At 40.9% G+C, this 18649-nt stretch overlaps 2 protein-coding genes across 3 annotated transcripts; both read left to right on the top strand.

The window, feature by feature from the left end:
- The first annotated feature begins 1648 nt into the window (after window positions 1–1648).
- On the top strand, window positions 1649–12479 carry asz1 (ankyrin repeat, SAM and basic leucine zipper domain containing 1). Of its 2 annotated transcripts, none has more exons than XM_077567134.1 (13): window positions 1649–1820; window positions 2568–2670; window positions 2757–2879; window positions 4951–5062; window positions 7020–7131; window positions 7211–7345; window positions 8256–8374; window positions 8590–8662; window positions 9079–9135; window positions 9452–9564; window positions 11248–11353; window positions 11479–11592; window positions 11989–12479. In XM_077567134.1, the coding sequence occupies exons 1-13, from the start codon at window positions 1707–1709 to the stop codon at window positions 12154–12156; spliced, it is 1449 nt and encodes a 482-aa protein (XP_077423260.1). In that variant the 5' UTR covers window positions 1649–1706; the 3' UTR covers window positions 12157–12479. The 2 variants fall into 2 exon arrangements, with proteins under 2 accessions (XP_077423260.1, XP_077423261.1); XM_077567135.1 differs by lacking the exon at window positions 1649–1820 and adding an exon at window positions 2160–2228.
- A 1289-nt stretch (window positions 12480–13768) lies between these two features.
- wnt2 (wingless-type MMTV integration site family member 2) lies at window positions 13769–18400 on the top strand. The gene is made up of 5 exons (XM_077567136.1): window positions 13769–13839; window positions 15785–16005; window positions 16876–17153; window positions 17439–17709; window positions 17792–18400. Exons 1-5 carry the CDS (start codon window positions 13769–13771, stop codon window positions 17995–17997), a joined length of 1047 nt encoding a protein of 348 aa, XP_077423262.1. The 3' UTR covers window positions 17998–18400.
- Window positions 18401–18649: the final 249 nt, after the last annotated feature.

Below are 18649 nucleotides of genomic sequence, written 5' to 3'. Positions count from 1 at the left end.
GGACCACCAGGCAAGTGTCGCGGCTCGGCGTGACGATCCACCGCGAATTCACTCCACGGCGTGACCGTTTGACTGTCTGTGTCTGGAGGCGTGTGAGCGCGCATGGAAGCGCAGGTCATCTTTTATGTGTGCGCGCGCGCGTCATCTCCAGGAGCCAACCACTGACAGTGCCGGACCAAGCCTCCCTCCATGGGGCCCTAAGCAAAATTTGATTTTGGGGCCCCCTATCACCGCCAATAATAATCTTGCTCATTCATAATCCTATAGTATTGGTGACTACTCAAGAAGTACTGTATCACTCTGGGAAAAAAAGTGATCAAAGATCCCTACTATATGAACGCAATTTAATTAATTATTTAAAAAAACACAATTACATTAAATTACATTTAATTTGACTATTTTGTGTAATTGCTTCATGTGGAGACATGTGGTACATTGAAGGGCAAGTCAAGTCAAAAATACTCTTTACAATTATATGTTCTATGTGCTCCCACTAGTCTAAACACAGCATTGTGATTAATATTGTGTATGTGGAATATGAATTAAGCAGCAGAATCCAGCCATTTTTATCTATCTCACAGGGCGGCCATTTTGCCACTTGTTGTCGACTGAAAATTACATCACAGTTCCTAAGGGCTCAGGTAACGACCAATCACAGCTCACCCGTTTTTCTGGCACTGCAGATGTCACTTTCAGTCGACAGCAGGTGGCAAAATGGACGCCGCCTCAGATGGATAAAAACGTGTGAAGTTTGCTGCTTAATTTATATTACATAAACACAATAACACTGGATAGGGCTGCATAAAAAATATTATTGTAAAGAAAATCGTTGACTTGACTTCCGCTTTAGAAAACCCCAGTAATAATTAAAAGCAGTAGGACACAGTTCCGCTCTGTGTAGTAATTTTAAGGAACTAATCTTAAGGTCATTGGAACTTCTTGAAAAATATATATATATATATATCAGTTTCATATTACGCAGTTTCAGGAGAGGGAGGATAAAAAACATTCCACAGGGGAACACCGATAAAGTGAGACAGTACAGTGAAGTCTTATCAGCGCTTTAGGTGTGTTCAGTTTCTTTTGGTCCGATACATTTGAAAAGCAGTGGCTAACTCAGCCGACATGGATCGCTGACTCTTTGTGACATGGAGTTGTGGCTGTTAAAAATAAAATCTAACAATGGCTACAAACACCTACAGTGAAGTAGTTTGGTTTGAGCAGAATATTGCCATTTGCCACTGACTGGGGATAATCTTAGCTTTAAAGTTTTTGGAGGAGGAAACAGCGACCTCTGTTGGACATTCATGCTCACACAGGATTGAACCGTACTGGAGTGGAGCGTGCCAATTTGCCAATTATAGTACTATACTATACAGTACTGTTTTTTTTTCTTTTTCTTTTTTGTAAGAACATGTCAGTCTGTATGTTTTTACTTTGACTGAAGTCGTTTGTACTTACCAGTCTTTTATCTGTATTTAAGTACAGATTGAGAGGACTTTTGCCCATGTGCTTATAAATAAGAAACAGTCAAACAGAAGTAAATACAACTATTTAGCATAGTATATAAACATAGTAAAGAAAATTTAAGAAAAGATGAAATAAATAGAAAATGTGTGTAAAGCAGTTGAAGTACCTGTACTTGTGGGGCCACCTAGCATGTTAATTGGCGCTCAAAGCGGCTAGGTCGACATTGCGGAGCCGTCATGGACATGGACGACTTGAATGATGTCGCCTTCCCAGCTGGATACGAGAGCGACAGCAGTGGCGAAGAATGGTTCATGGCGCGTCCGTCTGACAAAAAGCGTTTCACTATTAAGGCAAGTTCCACTTGGAAACAACAATAAAAACCGTCGTTTCACTTGTAGTGGCAGTGTTAGCTCGCGCTAACGGAAGTAGCCATCTTGCCGCCATTACCTATGTTAAGAACTTGCTGTTAGCCTGCTAGCTCGCAAGCTAGCGTTTCTCGTTCGGTGTCCGGAAAAATAAGTCAAACGCTGCCATTATAGAGTGGAATGGTTACGTGTTATCCATTACAACGTAAAGGTCTTCGTGGACTCATGGAGGGTCTGATAATGATGAAACTATGATTTTAATGAGAATAACGTAAGATGTTGTATTATTGTAGTCTGAGGAACATGCAGTAGACTACCCCAAAATTGTACTCAAGTAAAATGAGGCCTACTGTAACAAAATTACTCAAGTCATATATTAATTACTTGAGTAGAGTAAGTATCAGGGGGAGGGGTGGGTTGATATATACAGATACTGCGTAATTGTTCAGTAACTTTTGATTAATTGTTTTATAACACAGACAAATACTGTGCAATTTGTTGTATTGCCAGCAAAAAAAAGCATTAAGAAAAGAAAAAAAAGTCACTCAAATTGTTTGAGTTCTATAAAAATATCCCATTCCCAACATGACACATTTTCATACAAGTATAATAAGCTACAGACGACACTAAGTATTATAGTGTTTCATTGGTGCAACACAAAATAATGTTGCAAACAAATTCCATTCAAATATTCTGTGTTGTACATAAATGATATATTTGTTATTGTGACAGAATACCGGTAATGCCGTGGCACATCCAGTGGACAACGTCAATTTGTTAAAAATAGCTATCCGTGAAGGTGACATTGAAACCATTGAACAGCTGCTGGACAATGGCAAGAACCTTTTCATTCCTAAAACAGCAATTACATGTGTTTGTATACGGTATATGAGAGCATGTAATTGTTGATGTTGTGCACAGGCATGGACATAGAATGCAGCCTGGGCATTGGCTGTACTCCTCTGATGTGTGCTGTCAGTGGGGCAAACTACGACATGGCCAAAATGCTTCTGGACCGAGGAGCCAACGCCAACTTCGAAAAAGGTCCCTCTCTTAGGCAAAAATAACAATTTACTCCTTGATCATGTCGAATCATTTTAAATTTTAACTTCCAGTAAGACACAAAGCAAACAGTGTTTTGTAAAGTAAAATTTCAACTGCTTTTGAAGTGATCGAAGGGCATGTTAATTGATAAGTAGTGAGTAATGTTGATTTTCTGTCAGATCAGAATTTGTAATTTTTATGAAAATATGTGCATTTTTGGAGAAAAAAAAGTTGCAGTCTTATGACAACCCCCCCCCCCCCCCTTCCAAGACAGTTTTTTATTGTTGAGAATATCACATTTCACAACATCAAACAATGTAGGGGTATTAAGAAAATCCATTTGCCGATATATTGCGATGTTACAGCACACAATTCTTGTATCGATCCAATATGCGGCCGAATCGATGTTTAAACATAAATTTTTTATGTAAATATTCAACAAAACGTCTTACTTCTTAGGGTTAGGGTTCACACTTTAAGCATGGAAGAATGTTATATTAATGTAACATTAAGCCTTAATATTTCATTTCAATGCTGTTCAAACATGAAACAGATTGTAACCTGTTTGTTAAATACAGTTTTAACACCCCGAGATGTTGATTTCATTTATTTTATGACCTCTACGTAAGTACAAGTTTGACGAGGCCTTCTTTCTGTTACTAAAAGTAAAACACAGCGGCACAGTCAAGGCCTTACCATCAACATCTTTCATCTGACATTACTTAGCAGCGATGACGCCGAAGAGGAAATGTTGCAGAAAACACCACACCTCTGATCCTTGGGAGTTGTTTTTAAATTCAGGCAAAGTGCCGCCGCTTCATCATCCAATGCATGTGTTGCGTCAATGTCTGCATGCTTTAGAAAAAAGAAAAAAAGGCACGCCGGAACAACTCTTCCATGTCGGGAAGGCCTACATCTTTACTCAGTGCTCCTTTATGTCAAGCATCACAAATAGATGCGACACGGCTGCCGCACAAGATCCAAATCAAAGTTCTTTGTTCAGAAAACGTTTGTCAATTCAAGTCAAATGGAATGGGAGAAAAATTAGGAAGTAGATGAGTAGTAGATTTCAAAATAAAAGCAGTTGTGTTGTTAAAGTGTCTTTCTGTATCTTTTTCAAAATTTTGTACAACATATGATTTTTAATTTTTTTACTTTTAGTCAATGACTACATTTTCGTTTTATTTCCAAAAACAAAGCAAACTCTGGATTAAACTATGCTGTCGTCAGCATAGTCCTTTCAATCCCTCAAAAATAAAAAGGCACGTTTTTGTGTGTTCCAAGATAAGCAGCGTCATCCATCACGCTATGCTATTGTTAACCAAAATGCTAACGCCTTGCTACCAACGTGCCAGTTACTATACATTCCATCAAAAGTTCAAGCGAGGCCAAGACAATCTCATGAACTCAACGTTAGAGGCAGGTGAAGTAAACAAATAAACTCCCCAATGGCTTTTTTTTTCTTCAAGGGAATCCACGAATGAACGCATGAACGACGCACATCCCGCTCGCCACACTGCTGCCATTCCCGCTCACCAAAATCTCAGGATCAGCATTTATTTACTCCGATCCCATGCATACACAAGCTGGGGCCGTCTGGTTTGTGCCCACGCAAAGCAAATATAAACAACAAAGACACAGCAACACACATACAGATGGGGAGGCCTAAACACACATAGCCACACACACAAACACTTTGCTGGAGCTAAATTGGAATAGAATGTAACGCGAAGCCATTTGAAGCCAACATTAAGGTCAGTCAGTATGTCCATTAAGAGTAGACACACACCAAAAAATATCAACAAGCCATGCCCGAAATTATATCGTAAATCTGCCATTTTGGTTTAGAGCGCCCATTTTATGGTCACTTTGGGCTCATTTTCAGGGGTTCTACAAAGATGAGAAAGAGAACTCTGCCAAGAGAATTTTGTCCGATTGCTACCAAATTTCAAGCACGTCTGGTGTAAAGTTGACGAGCTTCAGTGCGTGAGATTTTTTCCCTTGTAGGAACCCTCTATTAGTAGTAGTTACATATTCTGCATATCAGCAAATGTTTTGTTACTGTTTGTAGATTGCTGGACGGTGCTGATGGCCAGCTGCAAGGCAATGGCGACGGAGGACAAGATTGCACGCTGTGTGGAGCTTCTGCTCTCCAGGAACGCCGATCCCAACATGGCGGACAGGTACACGACACAATTGCGGAGTCCGTGACTTGATCCAAAAAGTTGTCGGCTCCGTACGTGAGGATTTGTTATTGCAAATGTTAAACACGTTTACCAATATCTGCTTTTACTTTGGAAAACAATGACTGAACCTGTAACTGAATCAGTTTCAAAAAGGCTGGTAAGTATAAAGCATCAATGCATCTCGTGTGCTATCGCTCGATTGTTTTTTAGCTGAAATTTTTATCTAAATAAACAAATATTTTACTTTTTTGTTGTTTCAACTGTAAAAACAATAAAGCTTGCAACTGTTTTTTTTTTGCAAGCACAAAGAAAATGACCGTGTGTCTGTTGCGCCCTAAATTTCTTTTTTTCAAAGTCTCAGAACAAACTATTTTCTTTCTACGACCTCTTATATTATGTGACACTGAAGGACTAACTAGCCCTTGGTAAGGATTTAAGATACGATTGGCCACAATCTGTGTCCACCATTTAAAACTGTTATATACTAATATTAAATATTAAATAACTTGTTTTGCTGTTAAATGTGTTTGATTTTTCCGATCACACTGCACAAATGAAACATTTCCTGTGTAAATCTCGCCAAAATCACGCTGCATCTCCTGTTTAGCCGGCAAGCTAACACACTGTTTCTCAACCAGTGCCAGGAAAGAGATCAGTTCCCTCCTAAACCAAATATTTGATACCGACAAACCCCCCACAGCGCAACGTTGACGTGGTTCGATGCCATCAAACCTCCTCCCCCGCCGCCGTCGTCGCTTACGTCGAAGCATCAAACCCAAAAATTAACGCCAGCTGCTTTCAGTGTAAACAAGCATTCAACTCCCAATTGTTCACATGCGTTCACATTTACTCGACTGTCGAGGCCGGAAGTTGCTTTGAGCTGCTATGCACATGTGAGCATGCACAACGGCTCAATCTCGGCCCGCTGATACTAAGCCTAATGAAGACATGAAGACATGAAGACATTTTTACTTTGGATTTTATTTTCCCTAAAAAGGGGTCATCTTGACCTGTTACATAACAGGAGGGTTAAAGTTGCCTATTGAAACAGTGACGTCTGACCTGTTAATCACAATTAGACCTTAAATCTCAACTGGCCTTTTTATAGTCGGACAGTTGCACAGATAAGAGTGATCTACGGTCCCGGTGATTGGAACACACACGCACAAGCTGTATGAGAAAGACCTTGTGAGGGCTGTCATGCTGACAGTAGAAATGAACGATGCGACCGTTCCCGTTCCCACTACTCAAAAGAGGAAGTGCACCATAGTGAGGTGGCGAGGAATGCGCGCAAATTGACATAAAACATTAACTTTTGTCTACGCGACTGTGATTAATATGACTGTTTGCCGTCATGCTGTTTGACCAGTGCGGACTCTTTCCCAGAGGATTCGCTAAATCAGCGCCGCAAGTCAACAGTGAGCTCGCCCCGGACGTGTGACATGTAAAAAAGTGATTCATTCATCTCAGTCCTCTCCAAGCACGATTGCTGTTATTGAATCAGGAATTGTCTTTATCCTGATTTTTCTTTTCCAATGTATCTTTACTGTTTTCTTGAAATTTGCTCTTCACATAAATATAAAAGTGTTTTCTTACATTTATGAAAGACCTGACTTACTGCACTTTAAGACAATTCAGAAATTTGTATTTACAATTATTGAATTAGAATTATGAAAATATTTTCATTCTCCTCCTTGCTAATGTCGATGTTTGTGTAACACTTAAACCCGTGGGTGGTATTTTATTTTGAAATAACCTGGTCAGAACCATCAAAAAGCACAAAATGGGTCACGATTCCACCCACGGGATAATGATTACAACACGTGTTACTTTCATTAATAAACTCAATAACTAGTGCGCCATCTTTGTTTGAGATGCTGATGGTAGTGTGAGGTTAGAATAATTGAATTACAGCAATAAACCCCGGTCTATAATTTCTCGTGTGTTTTTTAAGGTCTCACTTGACGTGCCTGATGTTGGCCGCCATTAAGAACCACTGCAAGATCCTTAACCTGCTGGTGTCCCACGGGGCCGACCCCAATTTGCAGGATGCCAACGGATACACCGTATGTACCGTTATGATTGCTGCAGGTACACGTGTGTGTTTGCGTGTGCGTATTCTGTGTAACAAAGCCGACGTTCCAGGCCTTGGCGCTTGCCGTGCACAACGGCGCAGAGCAAGCCGTGGTGAAACTCCTCCAACTGGGAGCTGACAGCAGCATCGCCACCAAGGCGGGAAAGACCCCTGCTCAGCTGGCGTTGCTTCGCAAGCACAAACAGGTACCTTCAACATTGACTCAAGTCTCTTTTACACAAAAGCTCCTGTATAATTGCCCCTTTATAAAGTGCCAATGTATACAATTGAAGAAAAAAAATAGATAGTAAAATAAGAAAATTATTGCTTCAAATAAGCAAAAATTTTAAACAAGAAAATTTTACTTAAAGTTCCCTGTAAGATTTAAAAAAAGAAAAGAAAAGAATTTTAGGCCCATATCAACCACAGCGGTCTTGAAAACAGTATTTTTAGACTAAAAACAAGTAATGTTGACTTTTTTTCAAGCTGTAATAAATATAATTATTTTCTTAAAATACATAAGTTGTTTTTTTTACGCTTGGATAACGTAGCCTGAGTGTCAAGCAGGGGGGTCCCTTTTTATTGTCTTTGGTATGACCCAGTCAGGGATTGAACCCACAACCTCCAAGTCTGAGGATAGCACTAGACCACTGCACTGGTACTGGAGCAAGGGAAAATGAGTTTAGTAAATATAACAAAAATAACCACTATTGCATGTTTGTCGGATTGTTTTTGTACTTTTATTTTTTTCCATTTATCATATTACTAGATTATGCAAAATCGTAAAATAAGAAAATTCAATTTATGAAGTTTAGGCCTTCGATGTTGGTTAGTTGTCATCTTAAAATGTGCAAAATGCTTGTTTTAAACCTCAAAGTACTTAAAACTGTAAAGTACTCAATGCCTGATCAAATAAGATAACTAATAAGAATCTTAAATTAAGCACAATGATCTTGTCTGACAATTTTATTTGAAGTAAAAATAACTCGTCAAAGCAAAATAAACCAATTTAGATTAAATTTAAATGATATCTTAAGATTTCAGTTTTTGCAGTGTTGTGCGCATTTAGAGATACGTCAGCGCTGTTGTACTCTCTCATTTATTCAACAAATGTAGATCTCCAGGATTCTGTCTTCCGCGTTGAGCGTTGATCTTGCGCTACCTTTCAACTCCACGGGGGAAAAACTTTCCACGCTCGTCAAGGCCGACACTCAGGCTCCATCTTTTGCGGAAAGGTAAAAAAAAATTGTACAGAAACTTCAACATGAAAATATGCATACAGTTGTCAAATATGCCTACTGGTAGACGTTTCTTAAGGTTGTCCTGGTTGAGAACTTTGTATTTGTTGCCCTCTGCTGGATTCTCTCAACAACTGCAGGAATCACCATGTTGGGCCTGATAACAATGAAATAAAGCCATACAAGTCCCAATGTCTCTTTTTACATAACAGCGTACTCAAGCTGGATGAGCTGGAGCTCCTGCTTCACGGCCTGGATCTGGACTACCTCATTGACATCATGCACGTACGTCAATGCTTATTTGAAAAAAGGTCATCTGACTTGATTGCCTCTTTTCATTGGGTTTAAAATCATTCCTACTTTTACACAATATTTAAAATCACCCTCTCGGCCAAAATGTCTTCAACAAATGCTTTTGTGAAAACATCCACGCCCTCGCCACCTTCCCACATCTTCCCAATGTCACCATATTGATTAATGATAGCATGTCGTCTCTCGTTAGCTCCACAGGTGAGCTGTGACAGTCGCAGCTGTGAGTCGCTATGACATTTTCATGTAATGAGGTGTGCAGTTTACATATTTTCCGTGCACGCTACCTGGAGTGCGCACGGAGGTTTCGAGCTCAGTTTGACAGATGCTGGTGTCGGCCATGCAGGCACATCTGCTCCCACCGTTCACGGTTGTGCCGCGTGCCTCCACAGGAGAAGGACATCACCTGGAGCGAGCTGCTGACTATGGAGGAGGAGGACCTGGAGAAGGTACAGGGTGACTGCAAATAAATCAGTGAACAGGAGGATGAGGGCAGTTCATGCTGCACATGCACACGTATGACTTTGAGAGCGTTTTTTAATATTTTGCCTGCCTTATTTAATTTATTATTATTATTATTATTAGCGGCACATTTGTCACTTTTAGAGATGCTCACGAATGATTATTTTTTGAAATCTGCAATCAATGATGGTCTCTCGTTGGCTGCGGGCTGCAAATAACATTTCCAGGCAAATTGTCCATTCGTGATGGGTGGCCGAAACGGTTCGATCTGCGCACCTCTAATTCTATGATATATTCCTACAGGTTGGCATCACAGATGCAGCAGACCAGCGGAGGTTTCTGAGTGCCATGCAGCAGATGCACTTGGACAAATTGGACATGGAAATCATTGAGCAACTCGAAGTGACTGACGGCGGGTTTGTATCATGTCTTCTAATCAAAGACCTCTCACTAAATGGGCAAAAAAACAAACGGTGTGTAATGGTCTACAATGATATATACAGTGTTCCCCTGCATAATCTGGATTCACTACTTGCAAATTCATTTAGTCACTCATTTAAAAAAGAAAAAGAAAAATCTTTTGTGAATTCACTGAAAATCATCTTCTTGAAATGAGGGGCCGGAATTTATTTTGGAAGGCCATTGTCCTGTCTAATTGAAAAAAATAGTGAACTGCCGCCATCATGCAATATCTATAGGCAATTATAATGACCTCAAAGTTTTTGCTTTTCGCTGCGGGCGGGGCTCGGCCCCCAGCATCAAGCCAGTCTTTATCCCCTTAAGACTGCGACGTTTCTCCCCCACTGGAAGTTGTCCATCACATCTGTGAGCGTCTCTCATTCTCATTTGTGCTCACCTCAACCTTCAGTAATGGTTTTAAGTGGAGCTGTAATGATTTGTAAGGCGAGAGGCGAAAAGGGCTCATTTGAGCCCACCCCATCGGCTCAGCGGACAGACATCAGGAGACAGAAAGATGGTGGAAGGCTTGACCAGGACGAGGCCTCCCTCTAAGCCCACCTCACTACTTACCCATCGAGTAAACACTCATCATATTCAGGGATATTGCGCATGTTGACAGGATTTAAAACAAAACGGGTCTATTTAGTATGAAATATGAATTTAATAACAAAATAACTTTTTATCAATTGATAGAAATGCACATCATGATCATATTTGTTGTATGTAATGCTATTGTGAATATACAAAGTGGACAGAAAAGCAACAAAAGACAACAAAACAAACAAATGAAGAATGGCTCAACATTTTCATGGATCTTAAGTCTAAAATTGCCATTTCCAATATGGAGTAAAAGGTCTGAAAACGCACAACAATCAACGTTGGTACTTATGTAATGAAACCTACTAAAACATGTTTTTAAAAATTGTAAAAAAATAAATCAAAAGTTAAAAAGCAACATAATTTTTTTTAAGCTCAGAAAATTTGGGCTACTTTAAAATATTACAAAATTTGAATTCATTTAATTAGAGTAAAATTTACATATAAGTAGAACAGTTTTTTCCTGCCCAAAAATCTTTAAGTTATTTATTGAAACGTTAGAGTAAAAAAAAAGAAGATCAGAATGAATCTTAATTATGATTTTTTTTTTAAATAAAGATGAAACATTCAGAAAAATCTGACTAGCAGATATCCAAAATGGGAAATGTGATTAAGTGATAAAATCCAAATAAAAAATACAATCAAAAGATTGACAGGCAGGCTCCCACATTTTTCCCCGTGTAAAACAACAAAGCGTAACATAACATCAGATATTTCTGCGGGCGTGCTGTCATCGCCGCGCTAGACAAACTAGGAGCAGGGAGAAGGGAGGCTCGGCCGCCTGACACTGTTTACACTGCTCACTCTGACAGAGTGCGCCTCCTCCAAGGCAGATGTAGCGCTAAGATAACAACTATCAATAATCCACGCTGTCGACTACGCCGCTTGATGAATACGAATCACTAATCATCCCAGAAGCTCGTTCACCGGGTGGGAGGGAGAAAGGCCAGCCACCTGTTTGTTCGACATTTTTAGATAGTAACTATCATTTGTATTCATAAAAGAAACAGTAGTTTAATGATTTTTTTTTCAATGTTCTTCAGGAGCGAGGAATTTCTTAACTTCCTGCTCAAGCTGAAGCAGCATTGCGACTGTCTGACGGAAACCGTTCAAGACACTATCAGCCGCTTCCCCCTACAGGCCTCTAAGGTACATTGCACGTTCGGCCACTTCATTAGGCACACGTGATGTCATTACAGAAAAATGATGATGAGAAAAAAGCACTCAAGTACTGTTTGTTGCTGCTTTTTTGTGTGCTTTGTCTGCGGGTGTAGCTGGTCTTCAAACTGGACCCCAAGAGGGAGGCCCAGGACGTGTGCAGCCAGCTCATGCTGCAGACCAAAGACCTGCAGACCAAAGTCAACTGCCTGCACAATCTGCTCTGCCAGGTCCGCAAACTTCTGCATACTGTATTTCAGTGTTGACAAGCTCCAGCGCGTGCGTGCGTGCGCGTGCGTTTGCCTGACAGGAGTGAATCCTCACAGCCAATAAGTCAGCACCACTGTGACACAGCCCTGTCAGCACGCAGACACCGGGGGGAGGGAAGATGGGGGGGGGGGGGAGTTTAGAGGGCTGATGGGAAAGGTCCGGGTTGAGGGGTGAGAAAAGTTGAAGGAGCAACACGTAGACAAATTGGGGGTGAGGGGACGGGACTGTGGTTCCTCAGCTGTGGGTTCCTTACCTACAAAGAAGGGTGGGTCCGAACCCAGGGAGGTCTTGGGGGAGCTGTGTTCGCTGCTTTGAGAGGCACAAGTGGGACTAAAATCAATGCGTTTCACACACAGACGAACGAGGCCCAAAACTTCCATCAACTTCCTGCGCCCGTCGCCCACGGCGATAAGACACTGGCGGCCCTGGCGGGTGTTGCGGCGAGGGCGCTGGGGGCTGCCCTCCTCTTCGTCTTCGGCCATCGCTATCTGCCCAAGTTAAGGAACGTCTTCACATCCTTTTAATCATTAATGTGCTTTTATGTTGAATCAGACACTTTTATTTGGATGTTACCAAGACTTCTTGTAACGTTGATATATATGTATATATATATATATATATATATATATATATATATATATATATATATATACAAGGGAGTATGTTCACATTTTTCAGGAGCTTGTTGTGGTCTGGAAAAATAAAAATTGATAAAGAAATTTAAAATGGGCAAAATATTTGGTTCCTGAAGTTCATAAAGCCAAAAGCACCTTCTCAACAAAAAATATTTGATCTTATTTGACAATTTTGAATTATTTCATACTTAAAAAAAATAAAAAGTGCAGCATCAGAAGCAAACATGTTTGACTTGTGAGTGAGTGACTTCTTGATAATGTTGGAGGGGGGGGGGGGTGCAATTTCCACGTTAGTCTCCCAAAAATGCGGCATGACGCTCGGAACTCCGTGTGACACATAATCTCATAGGTGCTGCTTTGCCTGCTCTGATATTTCACTCAGTAATAAGAACAGACCTCTACCAAGGCAACAAATAGAAGACTGGGGCAACACACTAGAATCACGAAATTAAAGAATCTAAAACAAAAATGGAATATCAGGCGATGGATGGGGTGGGGTGTCAGTCTGAGTCAAATGTGCACGAAAAAAATGGCTGCAGACGTGACTATGAACATGAGTACGAATAGTCAAAAGAATTTTATGTAGAAAACAAAAACGTGTCAATGTTTTACTTGAGTGACAACTATACAATACTTGAATCCATACTATATAAACTATACTAGCCCGACCAATAAGGATATTTTTTTTTATCATGTCATCTCTGACTGAGTTGTATTTGAAATATATGATGATGTATAAATCTTATCATATTATTATCTATATTAGGGCTTGCTGGTTTTTTTTCAGATTATAAGTAGTCACGAAGGCCAATAACAGATATTTGGGCCGATTTTAACGTTTTGAAAATATTGGCATTAAAACCCCCCGACAACCTTTAACTTTATTTAAAATGTTTTTAGCATATTGTTATTGATCAACTTTTCAGATTTGCAAAATGCTGACGTTTTTTTATTTATTTTTTAGACATCTTTGTTTTGAAATTCTCACAAAAAGTTCAAAAAGCTCCCAGGGTCATTAGCATGTGTTGAATGAAAATTGAAACAAGTACAGTAAATAGCTTCCTAATATTTTCGACAGTAAATAAAGTTAGCGAAAATGGCAAAACATCCGAAATGTTACATTTTCACTTGTTTTAATTCCAAAAAGAGAAGGTGCAGAAAGTGCAGAAAATTGAAATAAAAAGTCTTATTAAAAAGTTTTATTATTATTATATATTTTTTAAGGCAGACGCTAATATTCATCAAAAATGCTAAATGTTTGGAATAAGACAAAAAATAGTCAGCATGATGTACAAGCATGCGGCACAAAATGATTCATTTGTAAAGTGAGTCAGAGAATTGTTGCGATGAGAAGATTCTGGAGTAATCGCCCCGCTTGGCGCGCCACCCAACCAGAGGGACGCGAGGACGCGCTGCTGCTGGTGTATTTCCCGCCCCCCCGCAGCGCCGCCGCCTCTCATTTGCCACTGGTGCTCTCCGCGGACATGCTCCTCGCGGCGACATGAACGCCTTGGCGTGCCGAGTATGTTGGTGCGTGACCGTGTGCGTGCTGAGTGTCGACGCGTCTTGGTGGTGAGTTTGGATCACAACGCTGCTCTTTAGTCTTGTAGTCACGTGCATGTAAACTGGATTGATAGGGGACGCCTTTGCCGGTTTTGCCCGCGATGACATTTTCATGACTTTCCAGGTTCAACTGATTGCATTTGTCATCTTTTGCCGTGATGTTCCCGCTCGTATTTTTCACGATTACACTTGACAAAAGTTATCAAACGTGCTGCTCTCTCTTTTCTTTTTCTTTTTTCCCTGCGAAAGCCTTTAAGACGTCTTTACAAGTCTCGACCGGTCTCTTGGTGCTTTTTCCCTTCACGGCAAACATTTCAACACCTGTCGCAATAATCATCACACGTCGACTGTAGCCTCTCAATTATTTCGTTATCGCGTGGAAATGAAGCTAATTACACAAATTCGATCACCTTGAAATGTGCTATATAGATCTAAGTGTTATTATTATTAATATTAAAATGTGTCCCCCCACCCCCCAATTTTTATTGTCATAAAGTGGAACCTTCAAAGTAGAACATTCATTGTAAACGGTCAAATGTGAATTTTTTTTCTGTTTGAAACTTAACATTCACGGCCTTCATATTATTTTAAGACTTTCAAAAATGTTATAAAAATACTTTTTTAACTTAAGAAAATAACACATAAAAACGATGAAGAAATAAATACTTTAAGTCACTGGTATCAAACTCAAGGCCCGGGGGCCAGATGCGGCCCATGACATAATTTTATGTGGCCCGCGAAAGCCAATCGTGCATCAACTTTTTCACTTTTATCAACACTGGGATGTGAGATATTGCAAGCATTTTTTTTGCTACCAATCCCACCTTAAAAATAGATTGAAAAATATTTGAACTAGGGGTGTCAAAATCAGTGCGTTAGTTTTGAGTTAATTTTAAGTTTCTTTAACGGCAATAAAAAAAAATAGCGCGCGATTAGGAGGGGTGGGAATCTTTGAATGTCTCACGATTCAATTTGATTCAGATTTTTGGGTGTGCAAACGGCTCCACGCTGCAAAAAAACAACTTTTATTGGAATAACTTGATCGTGACTTTTTCCTTCTACTCTCTAATGTGGCTACAACTTAACAGGGTATCAGACCGTGTGGAACCACACTGCCCCTAAGTGGCCAAATCGTGTAGAACATGCACAGCGCTCCAAATAAAGGCACACACAAACAAAGGGAAGACAGTATAAAATAATTTAAATAAAATTGATTCTGAATCGTACTAAATGAGAATCACGATTCTTATGAGAATAATTTTTTGGGGCACACCCCTAGCGATTAATGCCCCCCCCTCCTACTTGGAAAGCCTGCAGTGGGAGAATTCCAGTTGCAACGCAGCAGACACGTCCACGTTGTCACTGTCTTACAAATGGAATTGTGCCATCTAGTGGCAGAAAAATGACCTCAACACAAATCACTGTTTTTTGCAGTACAGTACATCTTTTTTTCTTTTTTTTTACTCAATTTTATTTTTATTAAATTACTGTATCAATGACTGAAAGATGCAGCCATATTTCTATTAGTTTAACACTTTTTCCTCTTTTTATGTTAATAGTATGAAAACTTAAAATAAATATTTTAATGTACATTTTATTGTACAGATATGACATTTGTGATTAATCAAGAGTTAAATATTGAAATCATGCGATTAATTACGATAAAAAATGTAATCGCCTGACATGCCTAATTTGAATAAATAATTATTTACTGACTTCTGATTTCAAAACTTTCAAAGTTATCCATCAATTTGTTGTGTAAATATGAAAATATATGGCGATCATACATTTATAATGGTTCCCAATCGAAGTTGAGGAAAACCATAACAACAAAAATCAGTTTTAGGTCTTCCTGTTGTTGAAACTTCATAAAAAAAAAAATATATGTTTTAATTAAAAAGCTTACCTTCTCCGCTGAGCTGGTGTAGCTAACGGCCGTCGCCCGACATAACAGGTACATGAGCACTCTGGGCTCTCGCGTGATGTGCGACAACATCCCGGGTCTGGTGAGCGGGCAGCGCCAGCTGTGCCGCCAGCATCCCCGAGTGATGCAAGCCATCGGCGCCGGCGTAAAGGACTGGATCTCCGAGTGCCAGCACCAGTTTCGAAACCACCGCTGGAACTGCAACACCGTGGCGCGGGACCACAGCCTGTTCGGACGCCTGCTGCTACGCGGTGAGTCCGGGACGGGACGTTCTTGTCACGGACACTCTCAATCACAATTGGGTCTGCTTTGTGGGTGTGGCGGCAGGATGGGAAACGACTTTAAAGGGTGACGTCATGTCGTCCATCAAGTCAGCAGAATGTAAACAAACGATGGCGGACAAACAGCAGTAGCTTGATGTAGGAATGGATTTTGTTATGAAATTCAGTCCAAATCATTTGAAGGCATTGAGCATACATCACATTTTTAAAGTAAAAGTTTTGGAGATAAACATTAAAATAATGTATGACTGTTCATTTGAAACTAAAGGAATAATAAAAACATATATTTTCATTTTTTTTGTTTTATTAAGTTAGGGGAAAATATGTGAGCATTTAAAAATGTTTTTAATCAGATTAATCACAGCTTCGAATTTTGATTAATTATGATTAATCACTTATAACAAATCGCTTTTTTATCTACATTTTTTCCCCCGCCAAATTTGAAGAGCAACCGGTTGTGTTAATTCTTTTGACATTGAATGTTATGAGGACGTCTTCAACATTTTTTTGATCCACTGCACACGCTCATCATCCTCTTTTTCTAATCAGTTAATTACTTTTTTTTTAAATGTGAATAGAAATCTTTGTAGCTTTGATTTTCCAAAGTTTTGAAACAAATGCATAACATTTTCAACAAATCTTGTCTTGTTTGCGGCATTTGTGTGCGTGTTTGTATCAAAGACAAAATGGCCGCCCCTGTGATGGATAAAAACGGGTGGATTTTGCTACCTCGTTCATATTCATATTATTATCATTATTGTATAATTATGAAGAAAGTGTTTTGCCTAAAATGAGTGCCTAAAACTCCAGCGAGGCTGACGGTCCGGCGTCGCCCCTCAGGCAGCCGCGAGGTGGCCTTCATCTACGCCATCTCATCGGCGGGCGCGGTGCACGCGCTGGCGCGGGCGTGCAGCCGCGGGGAGCTGGACTCGTGCTCGTGCGACCCGCGCAAGACGGGCTCCTGGCGCGACCGGGCCGGCGCCTTCCACTGGGGCGGCTGCAGCGACCACGTGGAGCACGCCGCCCGCTTCGGACGCGCCTTCGTCGACGCCGAGGAGAGGAAGCGGCCCGACGCGCGCGCGCTAATCAACCTGCACAACAACAGGGCGGGACGCAAGGTGACTTACTCGCGACACATCTGTTAAATAATGTTTTTATTTTTTTCCTGGGGAATTATTATTATTATTTTTTTTTTAATAAAATAACGTTTTTATTTGTCCCGTGTGACTCCAGGGAACCTTTTTGTTTTTGCTGTACTAGATTAAAGTGTAATTGCAAATCCAATACAGTAGGTGGCAGTGGCGCTCATCAGAGTACACAAAGCTCTTTGCAGAAGTGTACTTAATTGTCTTTTTTTTTTCCTGACATAGTGTGTCGTTAAGTTCCGTTTTGCTTCCCGCCAGGCGGTGAAGCGTCTGCTGCGTCTGGAGTGCAAGTGTCACGGCGTGAGCGGCTCGTGCAGCGCTCGCACCTGCTGGCTGACCATGGCCGACTTCCGCCGCATCGGAGATGAACTCCGGCGCAAATACGAGCGCGCCGTCCACGTGGCCGTCAACCAGTATGGAGCGGCTCTGTCCACGTTGAGCGCGCCGGGAAGACGCACCGCGCCGGGGAAGAACCAGCTGGTCTACTCGGACGAATCGCCCGACTTTTGCGTGCACGACCACGACGCAGGTTATACAAAAAAAAACACCAACCCTAATGCTAATTTGCTAACCCATTCAGAAGTGGGCGTTTACACGCATCTCACCCGCAGGTTCCGTGGGCACGGGCGGGCGGCGGTGTAACGTGACGTCTCGGGGCGCGGAGGGCTGCTCGGTCATGTGCTGCGGTCGAGGCTACGACACGGCGCGGGTGAGCCGCAGCGCCAAGTGCGAGTGCAAATTCCACTGGTGCTGCGCTGTGCGCTGCAGAGACTGCCGCCAGGTGGTGGACGTGCGCACCTGCAAGGAACACACGTGACCGCCAACAAAATGGGGATCTCAAGTTATAAAAAGTCTGCACACCCCTGTTCAGATTTTTGTGCTGTTAATGAGCCCAAGATAAATCATTGTAAAACTTTTGCCGATTAAAAAATGATTATTAAATGATTAGTCTTAGTCAGATTTTTTAAATTTATTGATTTATTTTTTATTTTTATATATATCACACAAATTCGGTATTCAAACAGGGGTGTGCAGACTTTTTATATCCACTATAGGCTGCTATATAGTGGATTTGGAATGATTATCAATACAGCGCACTTCTTCCTCTGCTGACCCCCTCACCCAAATATGGTCAGTTGTTCTTTTGTTGACTCACTGAGCATTTACTGTACATGATCAAAGAGTCCTGTAAGTTTTGTTAAATGTTTTTTTTCCCCTAAAATTGGTTAATTAAAATGTATTTATTCATTTTATTCCTCCTCCTGTTTGAAATGATTGGAGGGGGGGGGGGGGGGGGTTAAACATAGTGGTGATCCCCACGGGGATAGACTATTTTAAGCACAGTATTTTGTACACAAGTACTTTGACTTGGAGAATGTGACCATTTTGTTACCTGTTATATTGAGTCGCCCTCTGCAGGCGAGTACAGGAAACGCTCACTCAGTGAACACTTTTGTTGTGTAACATGA

Source organism: Vanacampus margaritifer, chromosome 6, assembly GCF_051991255.1.
Source record: "Vanacampus margaritifer isolate UIUO_Vmar chromosome 6, RoL_Vmar_1.0, whole genome shotgun sequence".
NCBI lineage: Eukaryota > Metazoa > Chordata > Actinopteri > Syngnathiformes > Syngnathidae > Vanacampus > Vanacampus margaritifer.
The sequence above is the reverse complement of the archived record's forward strand: the minus strand, read 5'-3'. Positions and strand labels throughout refer to the sequence as shown.